Raw genomic sequence first — 18,056 nt, 5'->3', positions numbered from 1 at the left:
AAAAACGTTTATATTACTGGTCAACAAGGCAAATCAGTAAAAATGTCAATATAATACAACCGATTATCTTCATATTTAAAATTCTTTTGCTTGGAAACATGCAAGTTATTAAGACATATATGTTTCATATTTTATATTTTATTTCACAAAAATTATCATCATTATTTCTTATGTATATTTATTTTTTACAGTTATACTTATATTTAATAATAAAAATTATAATTTATTACAAATATTAATATCAAAATCTAATTGTAATATTTAATATAAACAAAAAAAGATATTCATGCTTTGCAGTTGTCATCTTTTATTAGTTCCATTTATTTACCACTTAGCGATATCGGTTCTATACTCTATATCCAAAATCTCTACCTATTTTGAAACGAAATGAAGATATTTGATTCGACTATTAATTTCAGTTATACGTGTTTCAATCTTGTAATGAACTTTTAATTTTAGATCTGACAATTTGTTGTTCACAAACTTTTTAACCTGAAAAAAGTTTTTTTCTATTTATTCTCAAGAAGCATTTTATTTCCGCATCGAACTAATGAATAATTTAATGACATAATTTTATATGAGTGTGTCGCATTCCACAATAAAGATAAAAAAACTTAATAATAAAGGTCTTGTATAACTATAATATTTAATTTGTAAAATTTACCTTTTGAAGTTGTTTCTTGGAATATATATGATTAATAATAATATTTAACGCAGCAGTCTCAGTAACTTTACTGTAAAATAAAAATTGATGTCATTTATCATTAGCACATCTAATAAATGATATTCCTATTATTATTACGTAAAAAAAAATAATCATGCAAATATAATATTTATATATTTATAAAAAAAATATCATTACTTGGGTTTCATATCCAAAAATTGATCAAGTATATCCTCGAGTAAATGTTCGTTATTGGCATGTTTTGAAAGAAGAGACAGAAAATAATGAACACTATCATTGGATCGTACATTTATAATGTTTTTGTCATTATTGTCCAACATTAATGTTATAGATTGAAAGACAATATAATAATCTTCAGAGCACAGTAAGTGTTTTAACAGTGTATTATCATGATCCGTGTCCCATACGTTGACCACACTGTACCAAATCATACTATCCGCTGTCATTAAGCCTTTACAGTGTGTCCATTCCTTCCACCACGGTAAAAGTCTGTAGCAATAAAAAAAAGATTAAAAAGTTTGTAGAACAAATTCGTAGATTTAGTTTGCCGTTTTGAAAATTTAGCAATTCATTGTAAAATGTAAGCAAAATTAGATTAGAAAAGAATTATAATTATAGCAAAAATTACTTGTTTTTTTTATGATCTTCAAGATGCCATTGTAATTTTTGAAGTGCATATTTTTTGCACAGAGGATCGCCAAGTATGCATGCCCACTTTGTTGCTTCTTCTCTTAAACATCTGGTAAGATTGTCTCTATTGGATTTTTCATTGTATCCTATTTTATTAAGAAGTGCACTTAAGATTTTTACCATGTGTGCCTAAAAATATTGAATAATAAATTTTATATGAATTTATTTGTCAAAGACATGTGTGCGCGTCAATATGTATATGTATATACAAATTTTTATCGAATAAATTTTTTTCATATAAAATGTATACAAAACTCTTTCAAAAATTTTTTTCTTTTTGCTGGATTCATACTCCGTAAATATATATTATTTTTTCTCAAAGGCTATAAGCTACAATTCTTTGATCGGTATAAGTTGTAATACAATATCTACGTTATACATGCAACGACATAATTTTTTATGTAGCCGAAATCAATATATCAAATTTGTTAATACCTCATACCTTAATATTCTCGACTTTCTTATTTGAAAATGGAAAAATACTCGACATGTATTCCAATGCTTTGATCATGGGATACCATGCTATATAATCCGTTTCTTGCGACAAATAGTTTGTGAATTTCCAAAATACACGTGATTTCAGTTTCTGAGCTACCATAAGATGAAACGCGTCATCGATTAATTGAGCACGAGTGAGGACATGTATTTGCTTATAATGTGAAGAATTCAGAAAGTTTCCAATTCTTTGCCAATTTTGGTTATCATAATTGACGCGATAATATCCTGTCCCAAAAAAATATAAATTTTATCAATATTTAAATTTTATATTTAAAATACAAAAATATTTTTAGTTAATATTTTTGTTTTTTTTATCGAAGATATATAAGAAATTGGACATCTTACAAAAAATTATTTTATGTTAATACGTTTCTAGAAAAATTGTACAAAATATAAAAAGAAAAGTATAACAATTTTATCTGTATATTCTCACCAGTTCGATTTGCATTGACGATGACCCAATCGTTAGCACTATTGATAGTAGTTAAAACTTTTGTATCATCTGGATGTAACCACGTTTCGCCTGATGCAGAATGATCGGAATGAATTAGTGACTTACTCGTAAACCACGTTATAGGTATCCACCATTTATCCTTAAAAAACTTATTGCTATTTTTTTGTGATACTATCACATTTATGTCACTATTTTCCTTAAAATTTGTTGCCACATTTACTATTGGATAATTGTCATTTGTCCAAGTGTTCATCGCCATTTTTAAATCAAACAATTTTTCTTCGTTCCAAGCATCTAATGCAGCTTGCATAGAGGTCCAAAAATCGTCAACAGTTGCTGTCCTATACTGACTAAATTTGTAAAGCTTAGTTATTAATAGTAAGTATTGTAAGATTGCATCAGAAAATTAAATTATTAAAAATTTTTACTAGAGCGAAAGAATGGAATTAAATAAAGTGAAAAAATTAAAGCTAAAAGAAAATAAGTCAAAAAAGATGAACAAAGAAAAGCATTACAAAAATAATTTGGCCAAAAAATAAAATAAAAATTAAAAAAAAGAAATATAAAATATTTATAGATATAAAAACAAAATATAAAATATTTAGAAGAAAAGATAATGATATTAAGCAAAAATAAAACAACAAAGGAAAAAGTAGTATAAAATCTAAACTACAAGATAAAAAAGAGAAAAAATTAAAAGCGCATATAGAAAATCAATAAGAAAACAAAAAATGTACTATAAAAAGTAAGTGAAATACATACAAAATATAATTATACTTTTTATACATTTTCTACTTACTATGTTTTAAGATATAGATGAATTCCGTTTCGAAATAATTTATCGGTCATTATATGATGCAACATGCGTAACAAAGCAGGTGCTATAACAATACATCATGCGAAATTAAAATATTGATACATATAAGATTGATGTATGATTGATAATACAAATGTATCTATTAAATTTTTTTTTAATTTTTGATTACATTTAGAAATTTATAGACAATATTTAATTATAACAATTCATTTCAGTCTTACCTTTCAAATAACGGAAAAAGCAGTAAGTTGTCTCAATTTCAAAGCTACTGCTAAAGTCTGCCGAAGAAAGAGGTTTCATGGAAAAATAAGTGTCCAAATGTAGCGATTCGTGTAAATCTCGAACTACGAACAGATCCCACATTCGAGTGTTTGGAAAAGTCTAAAAAGAAAAGTTTAGATGAGTATTGAATAATAATAATAAATGCTTCCGCAAGTAATATTTACCGTCGCTATCGCTGCGTGAAAATTGCTGAGAATATATCTACTATTTTAAATTATAAAGTTTAAAAATATTGCTAAGAAAAATTCTCAAAAATAGTGTGCAATATGATTATAAAGATTAAAAAAATTAAAAAGATTAAAAAAAGATTAAAAAAAGATTAAAAAAATATATTAAAAATTTGCAAATTTTTGCAATATTGAATAGGTTCTATAAACGAGAGAGTGTATATTAAAACTATAATGAAATTACCTTATTAACAGCATCTATGCCGAAAAACACAGCAATACCATCGTTCAACCACTGATCAGTCCACCAAGAAGGACTAACTAAATTACCAAACACTTGATGTGCCATTTTCTGTGCTATTAAGCGCGCCACTTCTATTTTGCGCCCAAACGAATCTAATTGTTGGTTGTAAATGACATTTGCTTCTCTAAAAATGATTTGTAAATATTGCGATTATTTCAAACTTGTTTTATGAATATTAAAATTAATAATTATTCTGTTTATTAATAAAATTATAACAACAAAAATTGAATTTTGAATACTAAAAATAATACAGCTTCTTAGTAAAACATTTTTCTATATATATATCTTACCTAAAATAAACAAGTCCCCAATTATTTTTGCCATCAAACGGAAAAATAGGAATCAAGACATATTTAACTGCAATTACTTCCACAATCTCTTCCAATTTCCGCCAATCGTCTTTGAAAAGCGATGTAATGTTTTCAATAACTTTTTTCGTAAAATTTACATGTAATTTAATGTCTCTAAAATATATTCTGTGTGTTTGTTTTTGTACTAATGTATAATCGTAAAGAAAATCATAGATCATAAATCCCACGAGATTGGGATATATTTTAGGCGTGGTGTTAATAATTGCCCTTTGGAGATTATTTGTAGAACCAGAAGTGCTAAACTTTTCAAAATTGAGTGCCATATTCGATACTACTTGATATTTCTGATTGCAATTTATGGAGATACTGAAAGTGGCCCTAAATGCTGGCTCATCAAAACATGGAAACACTTGTTGAGCCCCATTTGGCTGGAAATTCGTTGCGAGCAACCATCTATAATATTTAAATAAAATACTTTAGATAATAAAAAAGAGAAATAATCAAAAAACAGATAACAATAAATGTACAGCATTGTTAACATTTTTTATTATTAGAAAAATTATTATATAATTTTAACGTATCCGTTCAATTTTAATAGCTTTCATAATATTGTGTGATTACATATTTCTTATATAGTTTTATATTTTTACTCACCGTTTATTTCTATTTTGCATGTAGGAAGTACGAAAGAATCCACGTTCATTATCATATGCGGTACCATTAAATCCCAATTTCACGATATACACTCCTGGTTCAAGTTCAAGTGGATAAAAGTTGAAGACTTGAAATGAAGCTAGTTCGTTTACATAATTCTGGCTCTGGTGTGAGATATTTGTTTCGGGTTGGTTTTGTTTAACTATGGTGCTAGCAAGTATATTTATTGATGGCGCTACGTTTATTTTAAAAAAAGTAATCCGTGTAATGATTTTGACGATGATATTGCATTTGCCAAAGAAGTTAAAATAATTTACAGCGGTGTTCTCAAGGTTCAGCAGTGTCAATTCAACGTCGTAGTGTTCCGGAAAGATATCATTTGACAAACGATTATTTAATTCATTGATATCGTTAGTGTATAAATTTTGACTGCTAGACAAAACCGTGGCAATGATCAATATTAATCCGCTGTTTAATAACAATTGTAGGTTTGCCATCTTTTAAGTATCTATAAAAACATAAATTTCGTAAACATGTATTTATTATATACATGTATTTATTATATAAAAGCTTGAAGTTCTTTATTAGAGATATTGATAAAAAATATGTTTAATTTACTAATTTAATTAACTTGATTAAAGTAAATGATGTTAACATTCGGTCTTGGTTTCTGGTAACTCACTTCGTATATTGAAATAGTATATTAAAATGACTGATTAAAATACTTTTTTTTAAAACAATTAATCGCATTTAATATATCATCACAAAAAACTTTTCAAGCAAAAACTATGGTTATATAATAATAATCTCATTTTAAGAAATCTTTAATTGTCTACATTAATCCATAATTAATGATTGTACATTATAAAACAATCCTTCATCTTATTCGTTTTCGAAAAAAAGTGTGTTTGAAACCATCTAAATTATAGTCTACACGTTGATTCAATGTTTAAAAGAAAATATATAAACTTTCTGTTTTTAGTTACTTACCTTCTGTGTACAATAAAATTATACGACAATTGAAGCACAGTACTTTGTAATAATTAGCTGCAATTAAGACATTATTAAGAATTATAACTTTTGCAGAATATTTACACCTTTCCGTTCTTACCTCGTCGGAAGATCTCCGAAAACTGAGAACGACATCGATATTCGATGCTATAATACGTTATGTCATGCAAACAACTTCTAAGGTCGTTAACGCATGTATTGCGATGTATTGATCAATAAACCGAGTTAAAAGCGTCCATAGCATTCAAGCGCAAATATTTAAATTGATCATCGCTTTCATATACAGAGTTGATTCGCTTAAAACCATAAAAGTTATCAAGAAGTTGTGTTTTATATTTTATTCTTTATTTTACAAGAAATCTTCACTATCATTTGTACCGCTATCATTTCTCACCAATGAATAAATTTTTCTTTTCTATTAGTTGTTTCTTTTTCCTTTATGAACTAGCATAAACTTAATGCTAGTACATCACTATTATATCGACAGGTGACTACAAACAACTACGAACAAATATCCATTATAAAATGGCTGTATTTAGGGGCAACTCGATACATATATTGCATTTTATTAATACACAGTGTTTATCACCTTTATGTCCTGTTGTAATATTATAGTATATAACATTACATGGTCGCAAACGTTTAACATCACATAACACACACACACATACATACATTCACACTTATGCACACACGCACGCACGCACGTACACGCACAAACGGATATATAATATTTTTTTCTGAATTCCTGTTCTTTCTGACTTTCCTTTATTTTATGACAAAACACAAGTAGAAAGTATCAACTTAAAAAATTATAATTACAGTTAAGAAAAAAAACTGAGTTACATTTCTCTATGTTTGTTTGATAAAAATGAATAAAATGAAGTTATTTCCTAACAAAGTTGTGTTCTTTTACTTATGTAAAACATAAGAAAGTTGTGTTCTTTTACTTATTTAGAAGAATTTTGTTTCCATAAATTTCAATTTTAATCATATTAAAATATTGCTACCGTACGTTCTTTCTTACATATTGTTTACCTTCTATAGCATTATACTTTTGATTATCCGTACATTTTTTGATAGCTGCGACAGCCATTCTTTACCTCTTAACTATAATATATTAACTTACAGTACTGAGAGTGTCTATTAAATTTTGATTATTGAGCCGCTATATGTGTAATGTTTCAGAAATCATTGAGTGCATTTATTATTAGAATGTATGACATCTTATTACTTATTATTAATGTATTAGAGTATGTTAGAGAACGCTTTTACCAATTTTCTTGTTAAATTATCGGAAAACATATCAATTAATTAGAAATGTAGTAACAATTATAAAATATTATTCCAAATATAAAATCTCGTCACCGATGCACTCAACTGTAATTGTAAAATGTAGATCCACCACTGTATGTGTGTTTTGAATAATTTTTTTCTTTCTCACTAATAAATAATAAATTGACTTCCACATATACGAAATAGTGATTGTAGAAGTTAGCGAATTATCTAATGCGCAGTAATTGTGCTTGTACATCCATGAACATCTACTATGTAGAAATAAATAAATTAACATTTAAACAGTCGCAAATTATTTAGTTGAGTATTTGCTTATTTTTTAATTAACAGCAGTCTAAATAATATCCAGGTAATGTGTAGTCAAAGAAATTCCGAATAAAATAGATTTAGTAAAAGCAGAACCAAGTGACTGATTATATCAATTAACCATATATAATTAGGTACATTAAATTACATTAAAAATATACATTAAGTATATTAAAAACGCAACTGCTTAAGTGTTAAGCATAAACACTTCGAATGCACTCACAGCGAAACTCGCAACAATACGATTCCAATACAAATATAAATTTTTTGAAAAAGTTACTTACAATCTGTCAAAAACATGTCGTATAATTTGCGGAGTAACATTAATAAAACAACAGCACAACAACATCCCCTATACGATACAAACAAATGAACAACAAATATAGATATTTCCTTTGCCAAACATACTTGTATACGTATTAAGTTTATCGTCGTAAAAAGTCGCGTTTAGGCCTGCTTGCCATTTGAGAACACTTTTTGCCATAACGCAATAATAACTATTTATTTATTTGCTCTAGAAAAATAATGTTATAGACATTCCTTGTGGGAATTAGTTATTACAAACGTTATCGAAGCCATTTTTTTTCAAGTAAAAATATAAATATTTCGTCACAATGTGTCTCCCCGTGTAAACATATATTTCCACACATATTATTTTCTCTTTTCCTCATTTTTATATCTTTTTTAATAGACCCCGACTATTTCCAACCATAACTCTCATCGACGTTGCTCTTAATTTTCTTTGTGCGCCTTTCTCACAATGCGTTTTTCAGGACATAATTCAGAAATTTAGAATAAGTTCACGTTTTCTCGTGAACTCTCGTCAATTATCTTCAATCAAAATCTTCAAACAAAAATTGCAATTACACAGTTATTATTTTTTATGTCACATTATTTATCACACACATAAACATTTAAGATAATTTAATTAATAAAATTACTCAAGTAAATATTAAATCATTAAAATAATTATTAATTTTTATTAATTCTTTTGCATTTCTTCTTTTTTTTCCATTAAAAGTGCATTATCTCGATCATGCGAGAAATTCGAATCTTTATCAGATGTTTCCTCACTGATCTAGCTAGCTAGATTGAATATAAAAATACGCGCACATGCTTGTCCGATAACGCGGCTTGTACTTCCCATAACGTTTAACAAAGTTAATGAAAGACATTTCCTTACTACACTAGTTTGAACATTGTCGTGTTTCGGTCGCGATGTCGCACACGGTTATTGCCTGCTCACGATTCCATTTGTTCTTCTCTCGCGTGACATTTAGGCGCGAATTAAAAAACATTCGCCACGTGCAGCGGAAAAGGATGATACAAAGCTAATCATAAGAAACGCGCAAAACTTGTCTCTCTCTCTTTCTCTCTTTCTCTCTCTCTCTCTCTCTCTCTCTCTCTCTCTCTCTCTCTCCCTCTCTCTCTCAAATACCATTGACCGAGATTAACACAACAAACTGTTCTCGATCTTTGCGGAAAATCTGCTCGAAAATAAAAAGCAAGCAGAGGAACTAGAATGACGCAACTTTCCAAACGACATCCAAAATATAACGTTTAAAAATGCTCCGTGCTCACAATGTAATGTCCCACGTTACCTACAATCATCCACGTTTCCCATTAAACCCTATAAATCATTTTGTAAGAAAGGAGCGGTGTCGGATCGATATAATACGACGAAATTGCAGATCCTTAATGAACGGAAGATCGTGTCGCTCAGAAGCGACAGCCCTTGCACACAATTGTTACAATTTAATTACACTTATTTAACAATTATCCTTTAATTACCGTATATCTATGATAATCAGGTTTCCTTTTCACGTATCTATCAATATATATATATATATATTTGCAGTATTTCAATGTGTGTGTGTTTGATGTTAAGCTAGCTTATATTACACTCTTGCCTGTGTTTGCGTTGCTTAGGCGAACTTTGAATATCTCCGAAACGATTTAGACGCCTTAAAATCGCTCGTTTTTATTACAGGCTGCGTTTGAAATATATATATTTATATATATTTCGTAATTCAAAATCGAGACGAATTCTGAAAGATCGCAAAGTGCATAAAAACGAATCAAATATATGTGATCTTGATTGACAGATCGAGAAATAATAATGTTGCTTCTCGAGAATGCGACCGTGAAAAAATCAAGAGACATATTTATCAAGTGCATAATTGTATTATAAAATTCTGTGTGGAAACATCAGTTTCAAATAAGGTTCAGCTTAAGGGACTGACGTGTTTTTTTTTTTTTAAATTACTTACATTATTTGCGCTTTCTATTTTTATGTTAACATGTTTTAGTTTAATAATATTGCATTAATGTAAATAATCTTTCATACTTGTAATTCTTAAAAATTCACATTTAAATAGCTATTTAAATAATTTTATTATTTTCTGTTTCTCATTATGAGTTAAAGTTTGCCCATTCTTAACAAAAAACTCAGCATCTAATTTATACTATTTCACAAAGAATAAGAATCACTTTTTAGATGCTTAAAATCGAGCAACTTTCAAACGATAATTTTTCGCCGAATCTGAAAAGTATTCCTTGTTTTTTGTGGAGTAGTGTATTTTAAAAGTTTCTTCTCCCTTAAGCTAGCTCTATATTATCAATAAGAAAAATAAGGTAGAGTTAATGAAGAATGATTGGCTTTGTTAATCGATGCCGCTACAATCGCCAAGACGAGACGAAATTTTATTCAAATATTATACGAAGTATTCATATGAAATATTAATAACTTCGATCAAGTAATATTATAAAGAAGTCTCATTGATTTCTACAATTCTTACAATTTTTGCCTGTAATTGCATCGATAAGCTTATTGAGTTCTTTGTTCGGTGCCCGGCTCGCAGGCAGCGATCGACGATAAAAGCGAGCAAAATATATCAGAGAAGAAATCTCGATTAAGTATATATCGGAAGGAAGACTCGCGTACCTTTATTTCTGGAGAGCGAAATTGGAACGTGCAGGGTGTCTTGAAAAACATAAACAGAAATACGCATTCTCTCTTCATGATCAATTTTGCGCTCGAGATGTATTTGCAAATGTGTAGACGATTTGAGCACGCGAGAGGCACATTTCAATACTCATTTCTCACGAGAGTATATTTTCAAGACATCCTGCACGTGGACGATACTTAACAGCAGGAGCCTACGAGAACAACCAAGAGTATCGTTCGTGCGCTCGAACCTGAACTTCTAGTTCGCAAAACAATTTCGATAGAATAGAGTTGGGTTAAAGTCTAGTGCAATTTGTAGCTGATTTTCGAGATAGAACATCGCTGATTCTCCTTTTGCCACCAGCGTCTTAGCAACGAATTGCTGAGATTATTGCATCCTCGAAACTGTTTAATAAAAGTTCTTGGAAATAAAAAGAATTTTAATGAAAACCTTGACAGCACTCAAAAAGCACAATTTTAACTATGACAATTTCTGAGGCAGAGTGTCACACATTTCACAATCACAATTAATTACACGTATCCAGTGATCTGTTATCAAGACGCTGATGACAAGGCAAGAGAGAACCAGCGGACATCTACGTCGAAAATCTATCAATTCTGCGATAGATATAACTTGTGTAGACGCGTATATGTATAATAATATAATACAATATAACATACAGGGTGTCCCAAGTATCTTACACTTTTTCTGCACGACAAATTTCACAATAAGTTTGAAGTATATTATTCATTGTCAAATGTGTAATCTGTCATTATTTCAGAATGTTTTATTTATTAACGTTAAATAACTTGATAATCAAGCCTTAAATTAAAACTATGTACAAGTACAAAAGTTAAATTAATTCCCGACAAGGTTCTTAAATTTCTTACTCTTTCTCTCATTTGTACTTCATTTTTGTATTTTCAAAAAATTATTGTAATCTTTTTTTTTTGCTCGATTGCGACAGAAGGAAAGTGCACGACTTCTGACACACCCTTACAAAATATAATACAATGCAGTGCAATGCAATCTAATGCAATGCAGTGCAGTGTTATGTTATGTGACTCGTATTACGCTGCACAGCAGGATTTTAAAGAGCAAAGTGTAATCTATAAAAATATCTCTGCCTTGGAGCAAGTGATATAATAATAAATATCTCGAAGTTCGACGAGAAATCCATTCTCGCGTCAAACAGAAGTAATGTAATCGCGGAGGACGGGGGAGAGAAAGTTCTTTGCCTTCTGTTTCCAAGCAAAGAGCATTGAATTCCTAACTCTTTGAAAGATATAATAGGAAAAGTTTACGTACCACGTAACAGTAACAATATCGTAATTTGTGTAACTTAGTGGTACAGTATGGACACTTCTCCGATTAGTTTTTGTACTGTTAAAGCGCTAAAAAAATAAACCACGATACCTAACTGCTCTTCCCTTTGCGCATGCCAAATGTTCTGCAATATGGCATACCTCTTTTATCTCTAAAAGAGATGGTCATCTTGACAAACAAAGTGCATTTAATCGAATTCAAGTTTGATGAAATCACACACTGCGTTTTGCGCGTATACACACGCTTCTCGAATTTTCACGTTCCACCATACGATCGTGTTTTATCATATCATCAAACGATCCATTCCTCTTATGCGTGTACTAAAGAGTTTCACTGCATACCCACGTCAACAGATCTTTTGTACTTACACCTGCGCGCGTCACACTATCCCGATGCTATTAAAAAAAAAAAAAAGAAGTTCAGCAAAATCACGTCTTATACACGCGTGACGGAATTTTCGCGAAATTCAACGTAAACGACTTTTCAGATGATTAGAATGTCGTGTCTGTGTCTTGAAAATTGAATACTGCACCTTTAGAATTTCTTTTCTCAAGATTAATTTTAATGTGCTGAAAAAGGAGGAGACAGATTTATTCTTCTAAGTTCTGCTTAATCCGAGCACATTTGTACACGATTAGTACTATACAGTGAAATTTTATAAAAACAAGAGGAAAAATCATTTTAGATTATCAGATTACAGGTTTAGATTATCAGAATCTTGAGATTGAAAGTAACTCTAGTTTACAATCTTGGCGATTAGTGCTTGTTAATCCGTATTAATTTATCCGCTTCTTCAGCTAATCGCATCACCCCGCGCGGATAATATCATTCGCAAACCGGAGCTGTTAGCAGTAACTTTCCTTAAAGGAGAGAGATGCGAGCTGACAGTACGAAATCTAAGATGCGTGACGCTGCGACAACGGATAACGACACTTGCCGTTGACGTGCAGTAACTTATCACTGTCAGAATTATATAGATATATAATCTCGTGATACTTTAATACTTTAGGGGCGGACCAACGGTACATATCTGCTTCTTCTCGGTGAGTTTTCTCAATTAAACCGTTAGAAATATTGTCGTTAGGACGTTATACATTGCTATTTGTGACGTATTATCAAGCCGCTTCTCACTTTTTTTTTCTCTCTCTTATCTATCGAAGCGTCGCTGTTCGCCGTGCCGATTCGCGCTCGCGTAGCCTAACATTCCAGGTCGCGGTGTTTCGAGTGTTCGCGGCTTTCGACGCCTACGATTTCCACGTTTCCTTGCTAATCGAGGCATGTGAGGAAGCGAGCGTTCGTTACGGTGCGTGACGAATAGCGTCATCGCCGATCATCCCGATTATTCGATAAATTGAAAAGCATAATCAACGTAGCGTCATTGTGGAACGGTGCTGTTACCAGCGGAAAGAAAGACACTGCGCGGTGGGACATCTCGCTTCGAGATATATAAGCGTTAAGAAAATATATTATTGTCAAAAACGCGGCTATATCTCTTCGCTTGTGTATTCGCGTGTTGAGGCGCCGCCGAGAAAATCCACGTCGCCTTTAGTACGTCTTATGATGCGTGTTTAGCCTGCGCTTATGAACAGACTCGATGTTAGTTGCACAGGTATGCTTTCCTTCTCCTTTCTTCTCTCGCTTTCTTCGGGTGCTTCGTAAATTATCGCGCCGCCGAGAGAAGACTGCCATAAGTTTAATTCGCTGCTCTCGGAGAAGCGGCGTTACAATTTTTTTTTAATTAATACAAACATATATTAGTCAAAATGTGATAAAAGCAACAACAAATCTTCTCTGCGCGTATTTTTATAGTTTGTTAAAACTTTTTTGCAAATCAAACGCATTCAGAAACGGAAACGAGCATTTTTTCATCGGCGTATTATGGCAGAATTCTGTCGGGGATGTGGCGTGCAAACTGTTCATCTTAAATGTAATGTAAGTCAAATTCTGAAGATCGTAAAACAGGTACATTACGTTAATTCGTGATTCGCCGAGCTCTGCGTCTCTCGCTTCAACTGATTGCGCTTCAAAATTTGATTTAAACCACCTTCGCGTTAAAATCGTCCGCATTTCTGATTATTCGAAAAATCAATGACTCTATCACAGCTTTCGCCTGCGAAAGTAATATATGCGATGCATTAATCATGCGTCTCGCGCGTCACATATGTACAAGTAATCATATTTGTCAGATCATCAAAGTTCCTGGCATTTTCGGCAACCTAGACTCTCTCATCGCTAATTGCACCGTCCTTTCGAGATGAGCGCGCATTCGTACTTTGCTAATCTGCTAGGCTCGCCGTCAAACATAACGCAATTGTCGATTAACCGGATTATAAAGAGCAACAGAATTATTGTCTATCTCTATGCACTCGTAATCAACGTTTCGTCCGACAAACGTTCCAGGCCGCAACCACTTCTCGTTTTTTGTTCTTGGTATTTGAAAAAAAAAAAGTGATCGAGTTGCCCAGACCTCGAAACACGCGCGTTTTACCCGGAGTCTCTTTTGAAAGAGTTGCTCACTTTATCTCTTTTTTTTCCTTTCCCTCTCTCTCTCTCTCTCTCTCTCTCTCTCTCTCTCTCTGTCTCTCTTTCTACTTTTCTCATTTTACTTTTTATAGCGTATGCATACAATCAATCGGAATAAATGGTTTTGAAACAACTTGACGTTATAGTTTGAACTTGGCTTGACGTTTGAATGGTGTGAAAAATGGCATATTTAGATAAGAAAAAAAACACAAAAAGATAATGTAATACACATCAGCATGTGCGACTGTACATTAGTAGATTCATAAATAATAAAGATCGTCACGTGCAAAAAATGAAACAGAATTATTCCAATTGATAGTACGCGAGAAATGCGCTCGCGCTTTGTTATTCTCGCTACATTCCGACCTTCTCGTTTTCCTCTCGCGACTCGCGCCACCAAATCTCGCGTATCCTCACCTCGCGCTTCGTGCCGGGCCGGACTACGCGCGCGTGCATGCGTGCGTGCATGCGTGCGTGCGTATATGTGTGTGGAGCGCGGGCGGCAGAGGACATATATACATACAGCGTATTAAATATATATTTATATATGCATATGTATATCTATACGACTATCTACGTATTTCATGTATTTTTTTTTTTTTTTTTCTTTTTTTGGTAGCAACATCATCACGTATAATATATAATAATCCGCGTGTACAGCTCTCCGCCGTTCACTTCCGGCCGTTTCTCTCTTTCTCTCTCTTTTTTTTTTGTTTTTTATCTATCGCTATGGTTACTAGATACTACCGTCTATGTCGCGTGCTACGCGCGGGATTTCTGTGATGTGTGTATTTTTTTTTTTTTTTCTTATAACACGTCTAAAGGTACATACCATGACATAATGCGCGTGTAAGCATAAGACACGCTTCTGGGTTTGAGCGCCGACGGTGTGTAATGGCAGGTGATTGTGCGACAGCGGTAAACACGTCGCCGTATCTTTATTCTTTCGGAATCCTCCTCCTCTCGCCAACGCGCGGAATGAAAGAGATGATCACGCGTCGCGATAATCACCCTGGTTGAATTGTTCCCGTAGTGTTTTCTTTTTTCTCTTTCTCACTCTCTCTCTCTCTCTGTTTCTGTCTCTCTCTCTCTCATTCTATCGTTTGCCAAAGGCCACCGTCATATAGCCATTGGCTATAGATACCCGCCGGTTGTCGCATCGATAGCAGCTATGGTCATTGAAGATGATAATTAGGAATTGTCGATTGTCGCAACATTATTTCTAGAATACATTAAATTATACGAACCACCTTCCTTCTCAATAGTCGTCAGCTAATCTCTTCCCCGACAACACTCTTTCTCAAATTTCGCCCATAAATAATAATCTTTTCGCTGTTTCCACAGGAATATCATAGTAATTTTTTTTTTTTTTTTTTTTTTTAATGTCGACTATCGAAGCGCGTTTTCAACCAGGGCACTCGTCCACTCCGATGACGTCTAATTACGGAAAGCGGCACCCGTGAATGATCGCTGAAAGCGTGTTCACTACGTGCCAAAGCGGGGGTGTATCAATTACTCATCAGCGTGCGTCGTCGGCGTGCCCCGCTCTTAGAATCGCTAAGAAAATCGGGGAGACGATGGCGAATGAGAAGGGGCGACGAAATGGACGGGAGACGTATGTGTGTGTGTGTGTATATATATATATATATGTGTGTGTGATTACATAGTTTGGATTACGCGCGTCTCTCTGCGTGTAGTACAAGCGGTAAAAACACTCGAAGTACGGTACCTTTCATAGGCATCGCGTTTCAAGAAAACGACAAATGGAATAATAGTAATGATAATAATAATAACGATAATATATGTATATATATTCTTACATACATATATTATGTGTAACATATCGCGTATATATGTATATATACTAATATACTCCAGGACCTTTTCGCCGGAGCGCTCAAGAGGGCATGGAAAGCTAGTTAACTTCTAAATCGCTCCGTAAAGTTACCGGTGGGGGAGATAAAGATTATAGGTACGTAAAAGAGTCTAAACGAAGCTCGGTTGATTGTTCCGGGTGGCGGCGGGTTGCGTCCCCCTAACCCCCCTCCCCCTGCCCCTGTCGTTTTGACATAATCTCTTTGTTTATCGCATATTACGTTTACCATTATGCCTAAAATTACTCGTCTAATTGTAAGATTAGTCCGAAGGAGCACGAATTGTGTTATGTGTGTGTATATATATATATAGATATATGTATACGTATATATATGTATATATATGTGTACATATATATGCATGTATGTATATGCGTGTACGTATGTGCAACTCGCGGAAGTAAAGTCTCTTCTCTTTTCCGGCCTAAGCCAAAGCGAATCCGCGGCAAAACTCGCGTCCCGCAACGGACGAGTGACACAAAGACTCCTTCAATATTCTCTGCGTTTTCTACTTGCGCTCTATTTGCGCTCGCGAAACCTCCGACACGTCTCTCAAAGCTTTAGCGATATCGTAAAATCGAAATGTTTTCGTGCAACTCGTGTCATGCGATTCGCATCGCCTAAATACTCAACGCTCAACGCTTAATCGGCAATGAGCCATCAATGAGTTCTTGATGTTTCTTTCGACGATCTTGGGCGTCGCAGCTCTATGGAGTGTGAAACGACCTCTCATCACGGATCCTGGGAAATCGAGGAACTTGAGCGGCGTTTATCCTTTCTCCGTCGGAAACCTCCGACACTTCTGGTATCTCTGAGTCTACCCTTTATCGATCTCCGAACTAATTTTTCGACGTTAGAATTGTCACGAATTCTGAAACACACGCACGATTGCATGATAAGGCAATGTTGAGTATCGGACAGAGCTAGTTTGAGACGTCAAGCGGCATGCATCAATCGTTTGCTTTCTGCAAAATTATTTTACCAGCCGATGGAATTTTTATTTATCAAGAACTGAAATAGCCTTGAACGTAAAGTAGATACGTTTGGCGTTAGAAAATCCTTAACACATAAAGCTGCATCAATTTTTTTTGCACTTTCTTGGAAAATAAATTTCTCAACTCACTATTTATCAATTAAATAAAATACAGTTCTAAATGGACGTACAGTCTAAATGGACGTATTTTCCGCGTTATTTAAGATAAATGCGACTGCACAGAGAAAATTTTATATCAAAAATTACTATGTACGGCAGTAGCCGCAAACCATAAAGGAATCATAAAAATTTCTATTATGAAAAATGTTTTTCACATATTTAAACCCTATAATCTCTCTTATGGTCCGCGGCTACTACCGTATCATAATAATTTTTGATATAAAATTTTCTTCGTGTGGATTTTTTGGACAGCAAAAATGAATATTAATCTTTCGTGGTTAAATGTTTTTTAAAATTTATTGTATTTTGCGCTTTACTAGACAGTCAGCAATTTGATAAATTATTCTCTTTAATAGACTAAATAATTCACAACTTCGAACTAAATCATGAACTAAATAAATAAGTATTTTATGAATAAATAAATATTTTAAAATTGTCAGATAAAGTCCTTTCATATTTTATAATCTCACGTTTTATATTTTATATTAGTATGCACGCATATTTATGTGATAATAAGAACACACATGCGCTGGGCATAAACATTTGTGTAAAATAAAGAAAATCCGGCGCACGTAGCTATATCAATTTTTCGTGCAACTATAATATTTTAAAAGCGCGACACACACGCATTATTTATGAAAAGTATTTAAAGCTTGACGCTGCTAGACCGCAAAATATTCTAAAACACGACTATTAAACTGACACCAGCCATTTCAGCATAATGGAATTAAATATTCAAATCCAAACTTGACGCGAG

At 32.8% G+C, this 18,056-nt stretch overlaps 2 protein-coding genes across 3 annotated transcripts in view; both read right to left on the bottom strand.

Moving 5' to 3' along the window:
* Window positions 1-118: 118 nt before the first annotated feature.
* LOC105675607 (aminopeptidase N-like) lies at window positions 119-6,032 on the bottom strand. 2 transcript variants are annotated; one of them, XM_067355589.1, is made up of 13 exons: window positions 5,974-6,032; window positions 5,853-5,909; window positions 4,863-5,370; window positions 4,188-4,661; window positions 3,838-4,021; window positions 3,366-3,525; window positions 3,127-3,208; window positions 2,307-2,677; window positions 1,818-2,098; window positions 1,314-1,504; window positions 863-1,174; window positions 665-734; window positions 119-492 (listed from the first exon to the last, which is right to left on the bottom strand). In XM_067355589.1, the coding sequence occupies exons 3-13, from the start codon at window positions 5,357-5,359 to the stop codon at window positions 373-375; spliced, it is 2,742 nt and encodes a 913-aa protein (XP_067211690.1). In that variant the 5' UTR covers window positions 5,360-5,370; window positions 5,853-5,909; window positions 5,974-6,032; the 3' UTR covers window positions 119-372. The 2 variants fall into 2 exon arrangements, with proteins under 2 accessions (XP_067211690.1, XP_012228304.2); XM_012372881.2 differs by having other exon boundaries at window positions 5,853-6,010.
* A 355-nt stretch (window positions 6,033-6,387) lies between these two features.
* LOC105675367 (calmodulin) overlaps window positions 6,388-18,056 on the bottom strand; it is a 40,248-nt gene continuing 28,579 nt past the window's right edge. Inside the window, exon 9 of the mRNA XM_067355599.1 lies at window positions 6,388-17,017. Within this exon, the coding sequence (XP_067211700.1) occupies window positions 16,986-17,017 (32 nt within the window). The 3' untranslated portion in view covers window positions 6,388-16,985. The remainder of the gene's footprint in view (window positions 17,018-18,056) is intronic.

This window comes from Linepithema humile, chromosome 5 (genome assembly GCF_040581485.1).
Source record: "Linepithema humile isolate Giens D197 chromosome 5, Lhum_UNIL_v1.0, whole genome shotgun sequence".
Lineage (NCBI taxonomy): Eukaryota > Metazoa > Arthropoda > Insecta > Hymenoptera > Formicidae > Linepithema > Linepithema humile.
The sequence above is the reverse complement of the archived record's forward strand: the minus strand, read 5'-3'. Positions and strand labels throughout refer to the sequence as shown.

Bases quoted from the DNA above. Each gene is read 5' to 3' on its own strand.
- LOC105675607 (XM_067355589.1), bottom strand. From the start codon at position 5,359: ATGGCAAACCTACAATTGTTATTAAACAGCGGATTAATATTGATCATT. The intron at 3,209-3,365 runs GTAAGACTGAAA...GTATTGTTATAG, and splicing joins CTTTTTCCGTTATTTGAAAG to CACCTGCTTTGTTACGCATG. The intron at 1,505-1,817 runs GTATGAGGTATT...CAATATTTTTAG, and splicing joins AGAAAGTCGAGAATATTAAG to GCACACATGGTAAAAATCTT.